General features: G+C 40.2%; 1 protein-coding gene across 4 annotated transcripts in view; it reads right to left on the bottom strand.

Annotated features, from left to right (window-relative positions):
* ULK4 (unc-51 like kinase 4) overlaps positions 1–19,473 on the bottom strand; it is a 636,813-nt gene that overhangs the window by 523,666 nt on the left and 93,674 nt on the right. For all 4 annotated transcript variants that reach the window (XM_027872479.1, XM_027872481.1, XM_027872482.1 and 1 more), the window contains one exon: positions 3,771–3,878. In XM_027872479.1, coding sequence (XP_027728280.1) covers positions 3,771–3,878 — 108 coding nt within the window. The remainder of the gene's footprint in view (positions 1–3,770; positions 3,879–19,473) is intronic.

Genomic DNA, 19,473 nt, shown 5'->3' with positions numbered 1-19,473 from the left:
AAAAAAAAAAAAAAACTTGGAGGAGAGAGTTGCCCATAAGCAAAATAGAGTGATGGAGCAGTCAAAACTCTAATGCAAGAGCTACAAAATCTATCAAATACCTGGGAATTAACCTTCCACACTCAAGGATAACAGGAATAGAACTGCAAAATACTCTTTACAGGAATAAAGGATGATGGGAATGACTGGAAAGAATATTTATTATTCAAAGGCAGCCATGCCATAGTAAAGAAGGTGCTGAGCTCAGAATCAGACACCCCTCAAAACCAGTCTCTGACACTTCCTGGCTCTGAGATCCTGGAAAAGTAACTTAGCCAGTGATGTTCCTTTCTTCCCAAAGGCTCCTGCATGGTCTCCCTGCCACCATATTCTCCTGCCTCCATCCATTCTCCTACACCTGAGCTCTGACCATGGCAGCCTTCTGCAAGCAGCCTCATTGACTCTTTCTCGTCATAAAAATGAAATACGAATGTCTCTGCTTAGTATTTAAAACCCTTTACTATCTGATTCCAACTGATCCTTCTAGACTGAGTGCACATTATTACCTCTTATTCATTATATGTTTCATTGAAACTGGCCTGCTTCTTGTTCCCCATACATAACATGCTGTCTCCTGCCTCCACACCTTTGCACAGGCTGTACCTCTTGTCTGAAATGCTCTACTAACTCATCTCCTCCTCCCGGAATCTCAAGGTTCAGCTCTAGTGATGCCTCCAACATAAGGTTTTCTATTGACCCCTAAGTATAAAACTTCAATTACTTTGCATATGTTTTATATTTATCATCTATATATATTTTATTTTCCCCAAGGACTATCTCATTTTTGTCTTCATATTCCTAGCACTTTGTACAATGCCTGGCATGTGTAATGATTAAGTGTTTAATAGACAGTTGCACAGGGGGAGTTCATAACTTCGTAGATTTAGAATCCAAAAATATATTAGAATTCATCAATTCTAAACCCTTCATTTTACTCAGATGAAGGAGGAAGAGGAGGAGAAGGAGGAGGAAGAGGAAGGGGAGGAAGAAGAAGAGGAAGAGGAGAGAATGAAAAGGAGGAGAGAAGAAGGCAAAGAAGCCAAGCAGTATTTATACAGTGCCTATTACATGCCAGGCACTGTGCTAAGTGCTTTACATACATTATCTCATTTGATCTTCACAACTACCCTGGGAGGTAGGTGCTGTTATTATCTCCATTTTACAGATGAAGAAACTGAGGCAGGCAGAGGCTAAATGACTTGTCCAGGGTCACACAGCTAGTAAGTTTCTGAGGTCAGATTTGAATGGAGGTCTTCTGGACTCCAGGGCTGGCGCTCTACCCACCGCACCCACTTGTCCCTAGCAATACAGGTACTAAGTAGAACAGAGAGAATTCCAACTCCAATTCTAGTATCTTTTCTATTGTACCATGCTGCCGCCGCACCACCAGAAGCTCCCTGCACAGATGAAAGCAGAGACATTCAAATATTTGTATATTCTATTCATGGTTCCTGACTGGACCATGCTAACATCATAAAAATGATGCTATGTAAACTAACTTAGAGATTAAGTGTTAAAACAATCAAATTTTATAAAACTAGAAAAAAAATGAGACTATTTGAAAGAACAAAAATTTTAGCTTGCTAAGGAACAACCGGGGTGAAGGAGTAGGAATGAATGGGACTTAGCATTGCTAAATTTAAAAATATGTCATAAAGTAGTAATCATCAAAATTGTTTGGAAAAGAATGTAAATTGGTAGAGCAGACTAGAAAAGCAAGGGCTAGAAGGAAACAATCATAGCAGCACATTATATATTAAATATAATAAACAGAAATATAAGGGGCAGCTAGGTGCAGTGGATATAGATAGAGCACTGGCCCTGGAGTCAGGAGGACCTGAGTCCAAATCCGGCCTCAGAGACATAACACTTACTAGCTGTGTGACTCTGGGCAAGTCACTTAACCCCAACTGCCACATACATACACACACACACACACACACACACACACACACACACACACACGCACAGACACAAAAGAAATATAGAAAGTACAGGGAGAAGGACTCCCTCCCTCTCTCTGATGCCCAGAAACAATGTTGAGAACAGTATTAGAAAATAGATAGGGTGTCCCAAAAATCTCAGTGCAGTTTTAAGCTATTAAAATTATTCAAGCCTAAAAATTCAAAGCCTCAAACAAATGAGACTTCTGTTTATTATATTTCTTCCTTGAAAAAGTTTTCTTCATATCCATTAACCAATAATCTATTGGGAAATGGCTCTTAATAAGATATTCGTGTCAATTTCCTTTATTGCTCTATTATCATATTTTTATTTGAGACGTTTGTAGCAAGGATTGTTCACAACTGACAGTTTTTCTTATGGTTCAAATTATACTCATTTTGTTAAAAAAAAAAAAGTCATTCAATTTTATATAATCAAAATTTTCTATTTTGTCCTTAATGGGATACCCTGTATTTAGATCAGACTTTTTTCACCATATAATCTAGTAAGTGATAAATGGATAAAGGACCTAAATGTAAAAGGTCACACCATAAACAAATTAACATAAAATGGAATTGAGTCCCTTTCACAACTAGAGACAACTTGTATCAGGAGGGTAATTCATAACCAAAAAAGAAATTGAAGAGAATGAATGCAACAGATAAAAGAGAAAATTTTGATTACATAAAATTGAATAATTGCTTTTTACAAAATCAACATAATTTGAACAGTAAGATAAAACTATCGACTACGAACAATCCTTACTGCAAATCTCAGATAAAAATCTTATAGCTGAGCTACAAAGGGAATTGACACAAATCTATGATTAAGAGCCATTTCCTAATAAATAATTGGTCGAAGGACATAAACAAATAGTTTTTCCAAGGAAGAAATACAATAAACAACAATGTAAAAAATATTCCAAGTTACTAATGATAAAGGAAATGGAAATTAAACCATCACAATTACTAAAGAAGAAAAGAGGGTTGGAGGGGCTGGGGGAAGACAGGCACCTTGGCACACAATTGGCAGAATCATTGATTGGTCAAAGCACACTGGGAAACAATTTGGAAAGATGTGAGCAAAGTTACAAAACAGTTTGTACCCTTTGTCTTCCAGGTCTCACTTCTGGGCATGAGACAAAAGCAACAGCCCTATTAAGTACAAAAATGTCCATAGTAGCACTCTCTGTGGCAACAGAAATTTGAAAACAAAGTGAGGGTGCCCAGTGATTAGAAAATGGGTGAAATGATCTATGAATATGCTGCAATATTATTAAGAAATGATAAATGCTAAGAAATTATATGAAATAATGAACGCAGAAAATCTAGAGCAACATCAGGAGATTTACATTAATTTGATGCAGAGCAATGAATGTTCTGGCAGACCTAGAATCACACAACTACAATAACATAAACAAAAACAACGCCAAACGACACCAGCATTCAGGTTAACAGATGCCCGTCCCCAGAGGCAGACAGTATAGATCGGCAATGTCTTCTCTCACATGAGGGGATCCAAGATGGCAGCACCAAGAGAGCACATGGGGGCCTCTCAGTGCCTCAGCTCAAGTGTCTGGCCTGATAAAGTGCCCCACTTTACAGCAGCAGCACTAGGCAGTCTCTCAATCAGCACGTGTCTCGAAGGGTAACCTTCCCAGTCAGGCTCCCTAGGCATGCTCTAAGGGCACAAAGCCAAAGCATTTTTATAGAGTAATTATTTCTCTGCTGAAAAAAAAAATTCAGGACATTTTACCCACAGTTATAAAGTTAATCAGACATTCTTACCTGACTAGCTACAAGGTAGATGAGTTCCCCAAGGGTTGGTAAAAGGCACTGTTTTAATTTGCTGTTCCTGAAGTTTTCCCTAATTAGTTCAGTTAAGAGAGTAACTGCCTGAAGAGAGAAAAAAGTAAACAAAATATATTATCACATTTGCTCTAGCCTTTAATCTATATATAAAGGATAATTCACTCTACACGATTTGCCCTCTATTTTCTGAGTTAATTTAAAAACAGAGCCAGGATAGGCACCATATTCTAGAATGAAATGCAAATACATCTGTGTGGGAAAAATTATCTGGTGGGATTACATACAATTTTCACAGGGTATTCTCTTATCACCAAAGCTAAAGCATTCAGCAATGGTGGTGAGATCACACCTCACCACCAAGGCTCCAAGGCCCCTCCAGGATTCCCAGAGCTCAGGAGTCACCATCTCACCAGGCACTAAAGGTCCGTGGGGACACGCTCTACAACACCAACACTACAAGTAGAACTTGGGTCTGCTCATTCGACAGGTTCTTCCACATCATAAATTCTGACTATTCAGTACTCTACCTCCCCTATGCTGACACACTCCTCAGCCTGGCCGCCCCTTCACCTTCCTAGTCCCCAGTCCCAATCAGTCAGCATAACTGTCCTAGGTACCAAGCACATGCCCCTATCCACTAATCATCAACAAGCATTACTGAATTCCTACTATGTGCCAAGGCACTGTCAGGTGCTGGGAATACAAATGCAAAGAATGAAACAATCCCTAAATGCACAAAGCTTATGTGTGAATGGAGAAGACAAAAGGTACATATGTTGGTATGGAGAATAAATAAATAAAGGGAAGAAATATGAAGAAATGCAGATTAATTAAACAGAAAGCCGTTTGGGAGGGAAGGAGCCAGCAGCTGTGGGGACCAGGAAAGACTTCAGGCAGCAGATGATATTCGGCCTACGTCTTGGAGAAAAAGAGGGACTCTGCCGGGTGGAGGTGAGGGGCTCGGGGGACAGCCTGGACAAACGCATGGAGACAAGCGACGTTTTGTGAAAGGAACAGAGGCAAGGCCAGTTGGCTGGATCACAGAGCACCAGAGAGCAAGCAATGATCAATGAGACTAGAAAAAGAGGCTGAGACCAGGTTGTTAAGGGCATTAAAAGCTAGAGAAGACCTGATATCTCATCCTAGAAAACACAGAAAGCTCTAGGAATTGGCTCAGTAAAGGAGTCAACTGTTCAGATCTTTGCTTAGCCCCTTTGGCACTAGGATGACTAGAGTAGGGAGAGACGTGAGGAAGGAAAGCCGATCGGGGAACTCTTGTAATAATCCAGGTGAGAGGTGAGCAGAGAAAAGGGGCCGAATTTGAGAGACAGCGCAGAGGTGGAAATGCCCAGGGCCGTCCACAGACTGAATACATGGGGTGAGAGAGAGCATGGAGTCAAAGGTAGTGCCTACATTACAAGGCTGGGAGATGGAAAGGTTGGTGGTGCCTTCTAGAGAAATGAACAGGTTTGAAGGAAGGGAAGTTTTATAATGAGAAGAAAATAAGTTCAATCTCAGATACAATGAGTTTGAGATGTGTCCAGGATATCCAATTTGAACTGTCCAAAACACAATGGTGGCCATGAATAAGCTATAGTACATTACTAACAAACACTCATGCTGGGGAAGTAGTGTGAAGAATAGTACTTTAGAGATGCCCATCTTAAAAAGCAGATGGGTCAGACAGGTAAAGAGGTCAAGGCATAAACTGAAGGACATCCTGCAGATTCCACTGGTGCCCATCTAATGCCAGGAGATCGAGCGAAGGCTGCCAGCACACACATTAAATGTCAGCTCGGGGCGGACAAGGACAGGTCTTCCTCGTGTCTCTGCATCCCCAGTGCTTAGCCTATGCCTTGCATACAGTAGGCACCTAATAAAAGCATGCTAAATTGAATGGAATTGAATTAGGTGGATATCCTGTGGAAGGCTTATGGGAAGACCTGGACGGGAGCAACAAGGCACTCTACAACACGGCTAGATCGCAAATACCTTTCTTAAAGACCTCACTGATACAGTCGAGAATAGAAGGATAGCTACAAAGCCTTTTCCAAGTTGTAAAATTACTCTGGAGAGGTCAAAACCAGGAAATAATTCAAAGAATGTGCATGCAGAAATATTCTAAATGAACCTTTGTCACATGCAGGCCTTTTCTTTTCTGTAACTCATATTTCTGCTAATGGGGAATTCGTTGATATTCATGTAATGTTGGCTTATTCTACGAGATGCTAAGTAACAGGTTTGAACACAACAATACAAGACTATTCAATTATGCAGAGAGGCAGCATGACTTAGTGGTCAGAAGACTGACCTCAGAAGCACAAAGACCTGGGTTCAAGACCTGCCCGTGACACCTACTGGCTAAATGACCTTGGGCCAGTCCTTTCATATCTCAATGCCCCCTGGCCTCCTTCTAAGACCAGAGGTTACAGGGCGGTTGTAGATCTGCTTTGGTAGAGGAAATTTCCTCACAGAGACTTCCCTAAACTGATGAAATCCCAGTTTTAGATAATGAAAAAAAAAATGCAAGACTAAAAAGAAAAATAGTCCTAATAGAAATTATGGATTCCTGTCATTAATGATAAATTTTAAAATTACTTTATACCAACAGCAAATTCAGCCCTGTATAAAATATAGACATTATCAGAAACCATCCTCAGAGTCAATGTGAAATCCTTCAGTCCTGAACAGAAAGAGAACAAGAGCATCAGGGCAGTGTCATTTTTCTAATTACAAGAGACTAAGGGGAACACCTCAAGGAATTCAGTAATGGAAAGATAGCTCTAACAACCATTGTTTAAAAATTCTGTGTACTGCATAGACTGTTGCTCAAACCTCCAATAGAATTAAAATTTTTAAAAATGTACAAATTCATACCCAGTGATACAATAAACTTTTCTTTGGAAAAGTTTACTTCTTCCCAACAAATTATTTAATTCCTCTCCAAGAGCCTGAGGATAGTATGCATTTAAATGTCTTAATAATATTTTTAATAGACCTGTACTTTCATTGGTATAAGGAACTACCAACGAGAAAGCTCTTTCTACTCTTGTGTATCATCATCTACTCTGCAAGAAACAGACTCAGAAAACAGGCTGGGGCCATGAGAGGCTGTGATGTGCCCACCGTCACATAGCCAGGGTATGTCAGATGTAGGCCTGGAAACCAGGCCTTCCACACTCCAAGGCTGACTCTCTGTCCCCGCTATCAAACTGCCTCTCTCCACAACTAAATGGTTGTGAATGGTTGTATTCAAATATCTTTAAAGATTACAAACTGTTCTCCTCACAACAATCCAGAAAGGCAGACAGGGCACTTTACAGATAAGGAGACTGAAGTTCAAAGAGGTGACTCAACATCAGACAGGAAATAACGTGCAGAGCTCGAACCCAGACCTTCTAGCTCAGTGTCCAGTGTTCAGTCCATTCACTTCCCGGACTCTGTCAAGTTAATAAATGTTGATTAAGCACCTACTATGTTCTAGTATTATGTAAGGCACTTGGAATACAAAACCAAAATCATTCTCTGCCCTCAGGGAGCTTACAGTCTATTGCTGTGTATATGCGGAAAATGGAATACAAAATACATAAAAACTAATTTCAAGAGAAAGAGAGAACTAACAATGGCAGGTGAGGGAAGAAATCAGGAGAGGCACCATGTAGGAGATAGATAGCACCTGGGCTGCGCTCCGAAGAAAACTACGGACATGGGCGGGGGGGAGGGAAGAGCCAGCAAGCATTTATTAAGCTCTTCCTATGTTCCAGGTATTGTGCAAAGTGCTAGGGATATAAAGAAAAAGTGAAAATATGTCCTGCCCTCAAGGAGTTTGCATTCTAACGAAGGAGACAAGCACAGATACAGGAATATATTAAATCAAAGGATCAGATCTAATGCTGGAAGGGACTAAAGAGACCGTCTAATTTAACTTCATTTTTCAGATGAGGAAACAGAAGGTCAGAGAGGTTAAGTAATTTGCTCAAGGTCACACAGGTAGTGTTAGGAAGAGAACCTGAACCCAGATCCTCTGAGCCCATTGTACCACACTGCACAGAGAAGGCACAAGCAGGCAGAGGGATCAGGAGGATTTGAACCTGGGTGAGGAGGATGGGAATGCTCTGAACAGAAACATGGAAGACTGGAAGAGGTTAAATCATACATTTAATGAAGGGTCTGTCAGATGAGCACGGCTTCAGGGTAGCTCGGGGGGAGATGTCCAGCAGGCAGCTGGCAAATGTAGACCTTGGTTTGGGGGAGTAATAGCTCTGAATGAGAAGAGAGAATGGAAGATGACCAAGAATGGGCCTGAGGTATAGAACAGGGGACGGGGAAGCCCATGCTGAACAGCCTCCTTCTCCATGAAATAGATGAGAGGCCCTGCTAAGGAGACAGGAGAGGAGATGGCCTCAAATACAGGAGGAGAGATGTATTGGGTACTATTGGGTATGTGAGAGAAAACACGGAAAAACAGTTAGAAACACAGGAATTCCATAGGCCTTTTAGGGCTTGGAGGTGCGTAATTCTGTGAAGTACTAATCTCATAGTATGCCGTTCCAGGTTACTTCTTGCCATATTGGTTCCCCGTTCCTATTCATCTTGGCCCAACTAACTCCTCCTGAAACATCATTAAAAATTTTTTTTTCTTGAAGATCTTTTTGGGTTTTTTTTTAAACATGATCATTTCCTAATGACTCCTCCACTCTCTCACAGGACTCTCTCTTAGAGCAAATAAATACAATCAAGCAAAACAAACTGATATATTGGCCGTGTATGACAATGTATACTCTATACCGCACTCGTAATCCACCACCTCAATGCCAGGCAAGCTTTCCATCAGTCCTCTGCAGTAATGATGACTTAGCACATCGGTAAGAGTTCATCTTTCCATGTTGTTTCCCTGCACTTTGTTGGGGTCATCATGTACACTGTTCTGATTCTGTTTAATTCCCTTTATATCAGTTCATACAAATCTTCCTAAGCTTCTCTTTGTTCTTCATAGTCATCATTTCTTATAGTACAATAATATTATATCATATCATATCCATATTTACCAACTCCACAACCTGTTCAGCTATTCCTTAGTTGATCGGTACCTGATTACCTTCTAATTCTTTGTTACTACAAAAAGAGCTGCTATAAATATCTTTAAATTTATGGGACTGGTCTCTCCCTCTTTAAACTTGTAAATACTCCATAGTGGTATTTTTGGGTCAAAGGCCATAGATAGTTTAGCGATTTTTTTTTAACAAATTTCAAAATTATTTCCCAGAACAACTGGTTCAGAGAAGTGGATTTTTAGGATATATTACAAGGGAAAAGATAATATACCCGATCATTAATAATATACCAGAGAAATCAAAAGTGAGTAAAAAAATTACCCACTCCCTCAATTAAGTCATATCAAACTCTAAGCTATTCTCTGTAGTTACGGTTCCCTGTACTTAGCTTAGACTATTCCTACTCTACCCCAAAGGCCCCTGAAAGCACCACAGGAGAACAGTATCTTCCATCCCAGAATATCCTGAAACCAGTTCACCTCCGGAGGGATTTTGTTCAAGCATGTTGCTCTGCTCCCTCTGAGCTGAGTCAGAAGATTCTTGACAACATAGCATGTCTGCAGGTATTCCTCCCATACTCTCCTTAATAACTTACTATCTAATTTCCCCTCAGTAAGTGAACTGAAGCATATGAGGTCACAGAATACCAAGATCTGAGACCCAGAACAGGAAGAGACGTCAGACACCACTTAATCCACTCGCCCTTCCTCATTTCGTCCAGGAGAAAATGGAGGCCCAGAGAGGTGACTTGACCAAAATTATCTGGGTAGTGAGCAGTAAGGCCATGGAGTTGACATTCGGTGGGATGACCTTAAAGCCAGCATTCTTTCCATTGCATTTCCTCTCAGTGGCAAATATAAATCAGGAACAGATAGCAGTGGGCACTTAATAAATGTTTATCAATCGACTGATTATTCCTATCATCTCAAAATCAGAATAATTTATTGTGACAGAGAGTTCACATCCATACCATACTTAGCAGGACCAAGCAGGAGAGGCAGCATGCTTTGAAGTCAGATGACATGACTGAATTCTCCCTCTGTCTCACACTCTCTGTGGTACCTTGGGCAAGGCACTTTACATACCTGAGCCCTGCCAGGGTCTTCAACTGGAAAATGAGGGGCCTGGATAAAATGACCTCTCAGTGCCTTCCTTGTCTAAATCTATGGCCCTGTGATAAAAACTTTGAACCTGGGGTCAGAGACCTGAGGGAACCTGGAATCGAATCCCTCAGGGCTCCCTACCCTAGGGTACAGATACCTCAAGGCACCCAAAGGACCCTGAAGCCTGATGTCTGTCCCGCTGATGCACCCTCTGGACCGCCAGGCTGTCCCATGTACACCACAGCTGACCCACCCTCCATGTGCTATCTCCCACAGGCTGAGCATAAGCTCTTTGGGAGCCAGGACTATCTTTTACTTAGGCCCAACACTTGGCACAGTTTTTGACACAGAGTAAACATTTTTTTTTTTTTGGTGAGGGCAAAGTGACTTGGGGGTTAAGTGACTTGCCCAGGGAAGAGTAAACATTTAATAAATGTTTTTTTGTTTATTCGTTCCAGTTCCAGAACTAATCACAAACTATATGTATAAATATCTCAGGTCTCTGTTTCCTCATCTATAAACAAAGGAGTTGGAGAAGATGACCAGCATTAAGACCCCATGTCTATGATGAGTTGGCTTTTTTGTGACCCAAGGCCTTACGTGACTGCTACAGCCCACCGCACAATCCAAGGTGCCACTACCGTACAAATTTCTGAAAAGTACAAATAAGACCAAGTAATGAACCAAGTCACTCTGTGGGACTGTACCCATTTACTGAATATTTTATACAGAAAATCCAGTAAAACACATATTTTGGGAGATTCCCTTCTTCAGTAGAAGAAAAACATATTAAATATAGCATATTATAATCCTTTATGTTTTCATGTTAAGTTTAAATTTTTCATTAAAGTATAAAATAATCTTTTGTAAACTCTCCATTTGCCCGTTAAAAATACAACTATTTTTTCCCTTTTGTAACTTTTGTGGAAAGTCTTATTGTGAAGGCATTGCCTTCCCACTCTAACATAAGGGTAGTCTGTTCAAGGTCATTCTCAAGCTAATTATATTAACCCACACTGGGCCCTCTGATCAATCAATAAATATTTATTAAGTGCCTGATATGTGCCAAGTACTGATCTAAGCCTACAGGATTTAAAAAAAAAAAAAAAGAAGCAGCAAAAGACAGTCCCTGCCCTCAAAGAATTTATAATCTGAGTTACCTCCTCTCCCATTTGTTGAATATGTTTCAAGGCTGAGCTGCTCAAACACTAATCATGAATTCAAAGACTTTACTAGAGGGGCAGCTAGGTGGCGCATTGGATAGAGCACAGGCCCTGAAGTCAGGAGGACCTGAGTTCAAATCCAGCCTCAGACACATAATACTTTCTAGCTGTGTGACCATGGGCAAGTCACTTAACCCCAATTGTCTCCCTAAAAAAAACCCAAAAAAACAAACAAACAAAAAAAAACCAAAGACTTTACCAGAGCTTGGCCACCTAACCCTGGCCAATTACCTCTCCCCTCCCCACACCCCAACCTTCAAGGTCACATCAAAAGTGAAACTTTAGTGACAAACTATGTTAGAAATTAGGGTGGTTTTTTCTTTCTATTTAAGCAAGAATAATCTAGCTTCATATCATACTACTGATGAAAATTAACCAATTACCTGCCTTCCACATACATGAGACTTTATCTCCATTATCTTTACATCCATTATCTTATCTCCATTATCTTTATATCCATTATCTTAGGACCTGGCCAGTTATATCCTTCAACAAACCCATCTGGATACTAAAATAAGCACTGGCTTCTACTTTTGCTTTTTAGTGAGGAAAAAGAGGGTACTGCCACATACCTATCCACTTAGAGGGCATTTACTGTTAAATATTGCTGGCTAGAAAGGAAAGACTGACCACCACTACAGTCTCTGAGATTAACGCCCTTTTTAGGTGCTTAATGAATGAAAAAGCACTTATTAAATATTTACTCTGTGCCCTTTCTATGAGGCTAAATGAAGCTTTGGTAAGGAAACTTCTAACAAAGTATTAACTAGTTTCATTGTGTTTCAGATTGGATTAAATAGCCTAACTCTGAAAAAGAAGTGGTAATCAAAGAGCAGCTACAGAAGAAATGAAGCCATGTTTATCCTTCATTAATTACCAATTTCTTCTGACAGAGGAGAAGAGAGTCATGGGACTAAGCAGAGCCATATCCCCTCCATTCTCACAAAGTAAGATAAGTGGGACAGTTATAATCAGGAAAGTTTTCGTTCACCCCATGGTAGAGCCACCGACTTGGCTCAAATAGCAGAGAGGCCTTAATTAGAAAATAAGATTTAAGAATCACCAACAGAGATAAACTCTGGCTTGCCATCTCTCTTAGATAGGAATGTAGAAAATTTGTAATGCGCTGAAAGTTTTAATCAATCTTCAAGGGAACGATTAATTAAACCTGAAGAACACTGGTGTCTAATTGTAATTCATAAAATTAGAGAAATCGAAAACGGCTAGTTTTAAAAGGGTCGGTTACATATAGAACTTAACCAAGATTTAATTATGTAAATGGATCTTAATAATAGAGTTTACAAACAAGCTCATTTAAAACTGGCTGAATGGAGAGGATATGTCCCTGAATGGAAAACCCATGCATCTGAGGACCAGCACTGCAGGTTACTGCTCCCCAAAATAGGGAACATTGCTCTTTAGGTACAGTCAGCTCAAACTTCAGACTTACAATCCCCAGATCTTAGAAAAAGTGTGAAGGGATGCATTAAAGGTGTCGAAAGTGCAGTAAAATGTCAGAAGGTCAATGAAGCTGCTTGCAAAAAAAAATTATGATGACTGTTAGACATTAGGTAATGAAGTAACACACAATAATTTCTGGCAACATTATTAAAAACTACCTCAATGAAAATATCTGGTTTCTTATAACGAAGATTTAAAAAACAGATAAAACACATGCTCAGAGACATATGGAGATATTACTCAATACACAGCAGATGTCAAAGCCTCCATCATGGAGCCATTTTAGTATAGGTATACAATATATCATTCTTAATTAGGGTGCTTCAATTTTTACTTTTTGAAATATAGGGTAATAAAAAATTTTTCAGAAAACTTAATGCAAGTCTTCCTTTCACATAAACCAAGGGCACTGCAAAGATAGAAATTATCAATAACATTTTATCAAAGGCATTCGTTGCCAAAATCCCATTAGACAGAAGAAATGACCTGCTATTTTCTAAGAGGATGTGCAGCAATTACAAAGAATAATGAGCCTAGAGGATTTTCAACAATCTGAGTCACCTGCAGGCCTAAAATTCACCTTCTTAAACTTCTATTCAGAAAGTTAATATTGGAAAATCCTTATATTTTCTCAGCATAATATACTGCAGACCCTCATGACATCATAATCATTATTTTCAGAAGGATAACAAACAAAATAAAATAAGACATAAAAAGTTAGTTTTCCATTTGATGACTAGGCTTAAAACTGATCGCCTTTTGCCAGTTTACCTCCCTTCACTAATGTCTCTTTGCCACCCACCTTCCCTCCAACCAAAATAATTAAATCAGCATGAAAGTTTTGCTTAGAATCACTTGAACTTCAAATATCTAAGGGATGGGAAGACCACATGATCCTTTATTTAGAAAAGTAGCTCACCGAACAAAGAAACATGTTCACAATAACTTCTCTACTCTCATACGCCTGAATTCTCTTGAAGGGCGCACCAAGAGCAATAGGAATTAAGTAAATAAATGTCTTAATGATGATAGTCCTCTGAGCTATTCACAAAGAGTAGAAGAATTGATATCTTGGTGCTTACTTTGATACAATGTCATAGATGGATCAATCACTTGAAATGCTGACAATTTCATACCATTACATAATTATTATAAAATATGCTAATATGCATTTTTCTTTCACTGCATATCTTAGGGTGAATGGAGAGGGGAATGCTGAAACAACAAATTTTATGGGTCTTAAAGTCACATATTCACAGTTGCATAAAATTGGCTCTGACTCGTGCTCAAATGTTCTAGCGTGTCATTTCCTTTGTTTTTAATAAATCTAGTTCAGTGAATCCATAATTCAGAAGGACAGTTTGTGTCCTTGTGTCTTTTGACTCCTTTTTCAGGTTTCAGAAAACAACTTAGAGATTGCCATCCTATTAGCATCATTACACTTCCCATTAAGATCAAGCAAAGCAATCCACACCAAGGCTCTGAGACCTTATATAGAAATACACTCCAAAAAATATATGCATCACAGAGTCTAAAGTAAAGCATCCTATATCCTTTCAGATTTACTCAATTAACAAATGCATTAAAATATAGAATCTTACAGCTGAAAGAGACCTTTAAGAATCTTCACCCATTTTATAGATTAGGAACCTAAGGCCTGCAAACGTCAACTGATTCATCCAGGACCATAATCATAAGTGGCAGAAATGGACATAGAACTTAGCGGACACTAAATGAGGATGAAGAGCTGCCTGTTTACATCATTCAAATCCTAATAAAGGAAGTCAGTCCTTGCAACTTCTCCCATTCACATGGAGGCAGTCAATTCCCTACTTACCAACAAGCCTTTATTAAGCACCTCTTACATACCAGTCATTGTGCCCAGGGCTGTGGATACAAAGACAAATCAAGCAGTTGCTGCCTGCTCTCAAGGAGTTTGCATTCTACAAGCTCAGGGAAGGCAGCATTTGAACTGAACTTTGAAGAGAGGGAGAGTATTAATTGTGTATTTATGTACATTGTTCAACTTACTCACTTAACTGAATGAGTGATATCGCCAAAGCCACGGCTTCCTTTTTGTCTCTGTATCCCCAGCACCAAGCTCAGGGCCAGGGATAGAAGAGAGGCTTAATAGATGCTCACTGAATTGAAAAGCCATCAGACAGCCAATGGATAGCCTGAAGAGAGCCAGCTGGTTTTATAAAATTGCTTTTAAATAACTGTCACATTATTGAGCTAACAGATATGGAGAGATGCAAATAAAGTAAACGTAAAGTAATTGGGAGGGAGCATTAATGATGGAGGAACCTGGAGAGACTTTACTTGGCCAGGCCATCCAAGGGGAGGTAAGAGTTACAAGAGGAAGACGTGGAGAAGGGGAAGATTCCAGGCATGATGGATAATGTGGTCTGTGCAAAGAGACTGACAAGGGAGAGGGAATGTCACGGCCAGAGAAGGGCAAGTCAGCCAGCTGGGTCAGAGCCTCAAGAGCATTTTGAAGAGTAATGTGTCAACAAGCCAGAAAGACCGGCTGGAGCGAGACTGTAAGGAATCCAAATGGCGGAGGAGTTTGTATTCTACCCTGGAGGAAGACAGGACTCACTGAAGCTTCTTGCATAGGGAAGCAACATCTGGCCAACACTTAGAGATTATCAGTTTGGCGGCTTGGTGGAGGGTGAGGGTGGATGGAGAGGGGCGAGTTTGGACTTCTTGCACTTATGGCCTGGATGTCCTAGGAGTGAAGAGGCCTAAAGGATGTCTCCCTCAGGGCCTGTAGAGTGTCCTACACAGAGAAGATGCTTAATCCACCTGATTTTAATTGAATCAGTAAATGACTGGATGGAGCAAGGGAATGTGTGCTGGGGATGGGGAAGACCAATGTTCTGTCCCAGACCTTAGACCCCCTCTATCCCCTCCACCTTAATGTAACTATCACAGGAGGAGCCCTTTGGAGACTCACCAAGAATAATAACAGAAAAATGCAAAACTGAGTTGAGTCAGAAAAATCTAGTACAAAGTAGGTTAGGGGTTAGGAATTCAAAGAGTTGTTGTTAAGACAGAGGTAAGCTTAGTAGATTAAAGCTTTGTGCAGGATGATAAGATTGGGCCTGGAAAAAGATCTGAGCCTAGCTCTATTTATACACCCCTAACAGTGACCATTTTCATTATGACACTTCTTAAAAGTCTAGCCTCCTAGTTTGTGGCTCTTACTATTTCCCTATCACTACTAACAGGACATTTAAAAAAATTCATCTGCTGTAGAAAACTTCAAAAAGACTAATGTGCTTGTTTCTGGAACAAAAAGGGTGGGAAGGGTGTTTTTATCCTGGGCCAGAGGAGGAGAACTACCTGGGCTGAAGCAAAATAGTTCAGGGAAATGGAAAGAAGATGGAGTAAATCTACAAAAGAGCTGGAAGAAAAGAATGAAAATGACCCAAGAACCAGCCCAAAGACAGAGGAGCATCACCAGAATAAATACTATTATTCCAGTTTTACATGTGAAGAAACCACAGCTGAAGACAGAAATTTTTAGTAAATTTTAGTAATTGTTAGTGTTATTTATTGGTGTAAATGTGGGAATCCAATCCTATCCTAAGTAATCATAGAAGGCCCAGACATCTGAAAAGAATCCATCAAAAGTAATTAGGCACGATTAAGTTCATAGTCACTTTGTAAGGATCATAGGGACTTCAGGTCACTGGATGAAAGAAGGTGAGACCACACAGGAAATATCCTATGACTGGCTGAAGAAAATCAATCAAATTCCATGGGGCTATGGGTAAAACAGCAAGCCAATTTGTGAGTTTGACCCATACAGCAACTGGCCAATCTAGTGGTGTTACAGCTCTAACCAAAACTGAGAGGAAACTACTTGGGGGGAGACTCTCAATCTCTCAATCTCTCTCAATCTCTGTCTCTATCTCTAGCTCTAGCTCTAGCTCTAGCTCTCTCTCTCAACTCCTGGAGCAGCTAGGTGGCGCAGCAGATAGAGCACTGGCCCTGAAGTCAGGAGGACCTGAGTTCAAATCCGGCCTCAGACCAAACACTTGACACGTACTAGCTGTGCGACCTTGGCCAAGTCACTTAACCCCAATTGCCTCACCAAAAAAAAAAGAAAGAAAAAAAAAAAAAAGAAGAACTGAAGTCCTGTCAAAGGATTGAGTAGGGACTACACTTGGTAACAGAGTTCAGCAGAGCAGGCAGCAGAAGTCACAAGAGTTGAGAAGTGACAGAGCAGCAGCCGTGAGATGGGTATGCCATGGTACCAATCCTCAGAGACTAGCCAAGAGACACACCTAAGGGAATTTCATGAGCCCTCCACAAAAGAGGAAAAGGACTCCCAATAACCAGGATTGTAAGTGAGCCCTTTGGCCAGATGTGTTCTCTACACGTGTGTCTCTTTACTTTTGCACTTTCAAGTTTGAGCCCACTCTCTCCAGGGCAACATGGGTCCAAATGGCCAAAGAAGTTATCGCTAAGTGTCCCTCCTGGCGATGAGCCTCTCCCTACTTAGAATGATTGATCCACAGAAATTAGACAGCGGCCGTTCCTGGGGCCTTATTTCAAGATTTTCCAGCATGACAGAATCAACCAGAAGTCTGACAGAAAAACACAAGGTCTCTCACATCACAATGAATTGACATCACAGAAGCTCTATGGTGGCAATGCACTTTTACATTAAAAAATACTCAAAAGATACTAAGAACTACGTGAGGTAATTTTGTCTCGTGATCGCCAGCAATTGATATCAAGATCAATATAAAACCAGCAAGGATGCTCTTACCAAAAACACTGACCACCGTCATGAGGGATGCCCCACGCAGAGTCTGCATCAAAGAGAGCTTGCCTCTAGACTAGCTGGCCCTCCTGTTTGTGGATGGCATGTGCTGGCAGCGGCAAGACCGAGGGCACTTCAGAACCCCCCAGAAGAGATCCACAATCACTCAAAAGAGTCTGACCCAAACAGCCAAGCACGAAAAACACAGGTGGAAAGAGAAGGCCTCTTTCCCAAGGCTTAGCTATACAGTTTGAGGGCCAGACCAGAGATCTGGTTGACAAGAACGTCTATCTTGGGCGGACACAGAAGACAGGTAATGAACTGATCCCAGAACTGAACAGGAGTAAAAGAGAAGGCAGGAATACATGTAAAAAAGGCATAAGACTTTTATTACCTCAAAGCTTCTCCCTGAAGCCTATCATTGTAACATCCAATATTCACCCGGAATGCTACATGGCTGTGTATCATGGAACAACTATAGCTGGCATTTCTATGGTGATTTAACATTTACGGAGCACTTGGCATAGATTCTCTCCTCTGCACCTCACAACAAGTCTGTGAGGTTAATGCAGAAAGGATTATTCCCATTTTACAGAGGAGGAAATCAAGGCTGAGTGGTTTCCAAGGAACACATATCTAGTAAATGCCAGAAACAGGATTGGAACCATAATTCTCTCTCTAAAGAATCAGACTTTGACTTCAGAAAAACCTGAAAAGACTTGTATGGACTGATGCTGAGTGAAGTGAGCAGACCCAGGAGAACATTATACAAAGTAACAGCCACATTGTACGATGACTAACATTGATAGACTTAACTCTTCTCAGCAATACAAGGATCTAAAACACCTCCAAAGGCCTCATGATAGAAAATGCTGTCCACAAAGAAGAAAGAACTATGGAGCTTGAATGCAGATCGAAGCATACTATTTGCTTTTTTTTTTCTTCTGTTGTGTTTTGTTTCCTCTTTCTGGTGGTTCCTCCTATTGGTTCTAATTCTTACCTACAACATCACTAATGTGAAAATATATTTAATAGGAATATATATATATGTATCGCCTATATCAGATTACATGCAGTCTTGGGGAAGGAGGTAGGGAGGGAGGGGGAGAAAAATATAAAACTCAAAAGGTTATGGAAGTGATTGTTGATAATTCAAAATAAATTAATTAAAAATTTAAAATAAATAAATAAAATAAAAGAATCAGCCTTGTGGCTCACCCAAAAAGCAATGGAGATGAAAGAGGGGTGTAAGGAGGTGGCAGTATGTTACTAACATGGAATTGGGCATAAGTGGAGGCATAAAAGAGGGGTGACTGGAAAAGGTCAGCTGGTTAAGTAGCAAAAACCAAGTCTAACAGTGGGGTGGACCACTGGTGGAAGATTTATGGAAAACAGGGACAAGAGCAGTAATAAGGTGGCATGGATGAGTTGCAATCCATATCCCACCAGAGGTAGTACTCACACTGATAAGAAAACACAGACTGAGCCAAGTATCTGAATACAGTTAAAATAACCAAATCTCAGAATGCATCATAAAAGTCTCTGCAATTTCTGCATTTCTGAAGTCACCATCTTGTTCTGTTCATAATAAAACCGATGAGGTTGGTGGCAGATTTATGACATTTCTCATTTTTTTAATCTGCTAACATTAGCTGTCAGTATTACTGAGAATTAAACCACATTTTTAATGTTGCAGACCCTTAATAGAGATAAAAACTGTCTGTGCCTCCAGCATAACAGAAATTGCTTTATAACTCAGTCTTATAAGTAGTCACATATCATGTCATGGGTGTTGGTGATGCCAATACAACTACACATTTCCTTGAATAAAGTATTCTCATTTGGCTGCAAAAGTAAACTGCACATATTTTTAGCACTAAACAGATCAGTCTTTCTCAAGTAATGACATCTATATAGATTATGCGTTTGTTACTTTTTAGTAAGCGCATAAAATACATGGTAATATTAAAAAGGAAAGCTAGAAAAAGGAATGGGCAAACATAACATATATTGGGGGGGGGGGAGAAGAAGGCCTGCCCTGTCCAAGATAAAACAGCATTT

Source organism: Vombatus ursinus, unplaced genomic scaffold, assembly GCF_900497805.2.
Source record: "Vombatus ursinus unplaced genomic scaffold, bare-nosed wombat genome assembly UNPS02014799.1, whole genome shotgun sequence".
In the NCBI taxonomy this organism is placed as follows: domain Eukaryota; kingdom Metazoa; phylum Chordata; class Mammalia; order Diprotodontia; family Vombatidae; genus Vombatus; species Vombatus ursinus.
The sequence above is the reverse complement of the archived record's forward strand: the minus strand, read 5'-3'. Positions and strand labels throughout refer to the sequence as shown.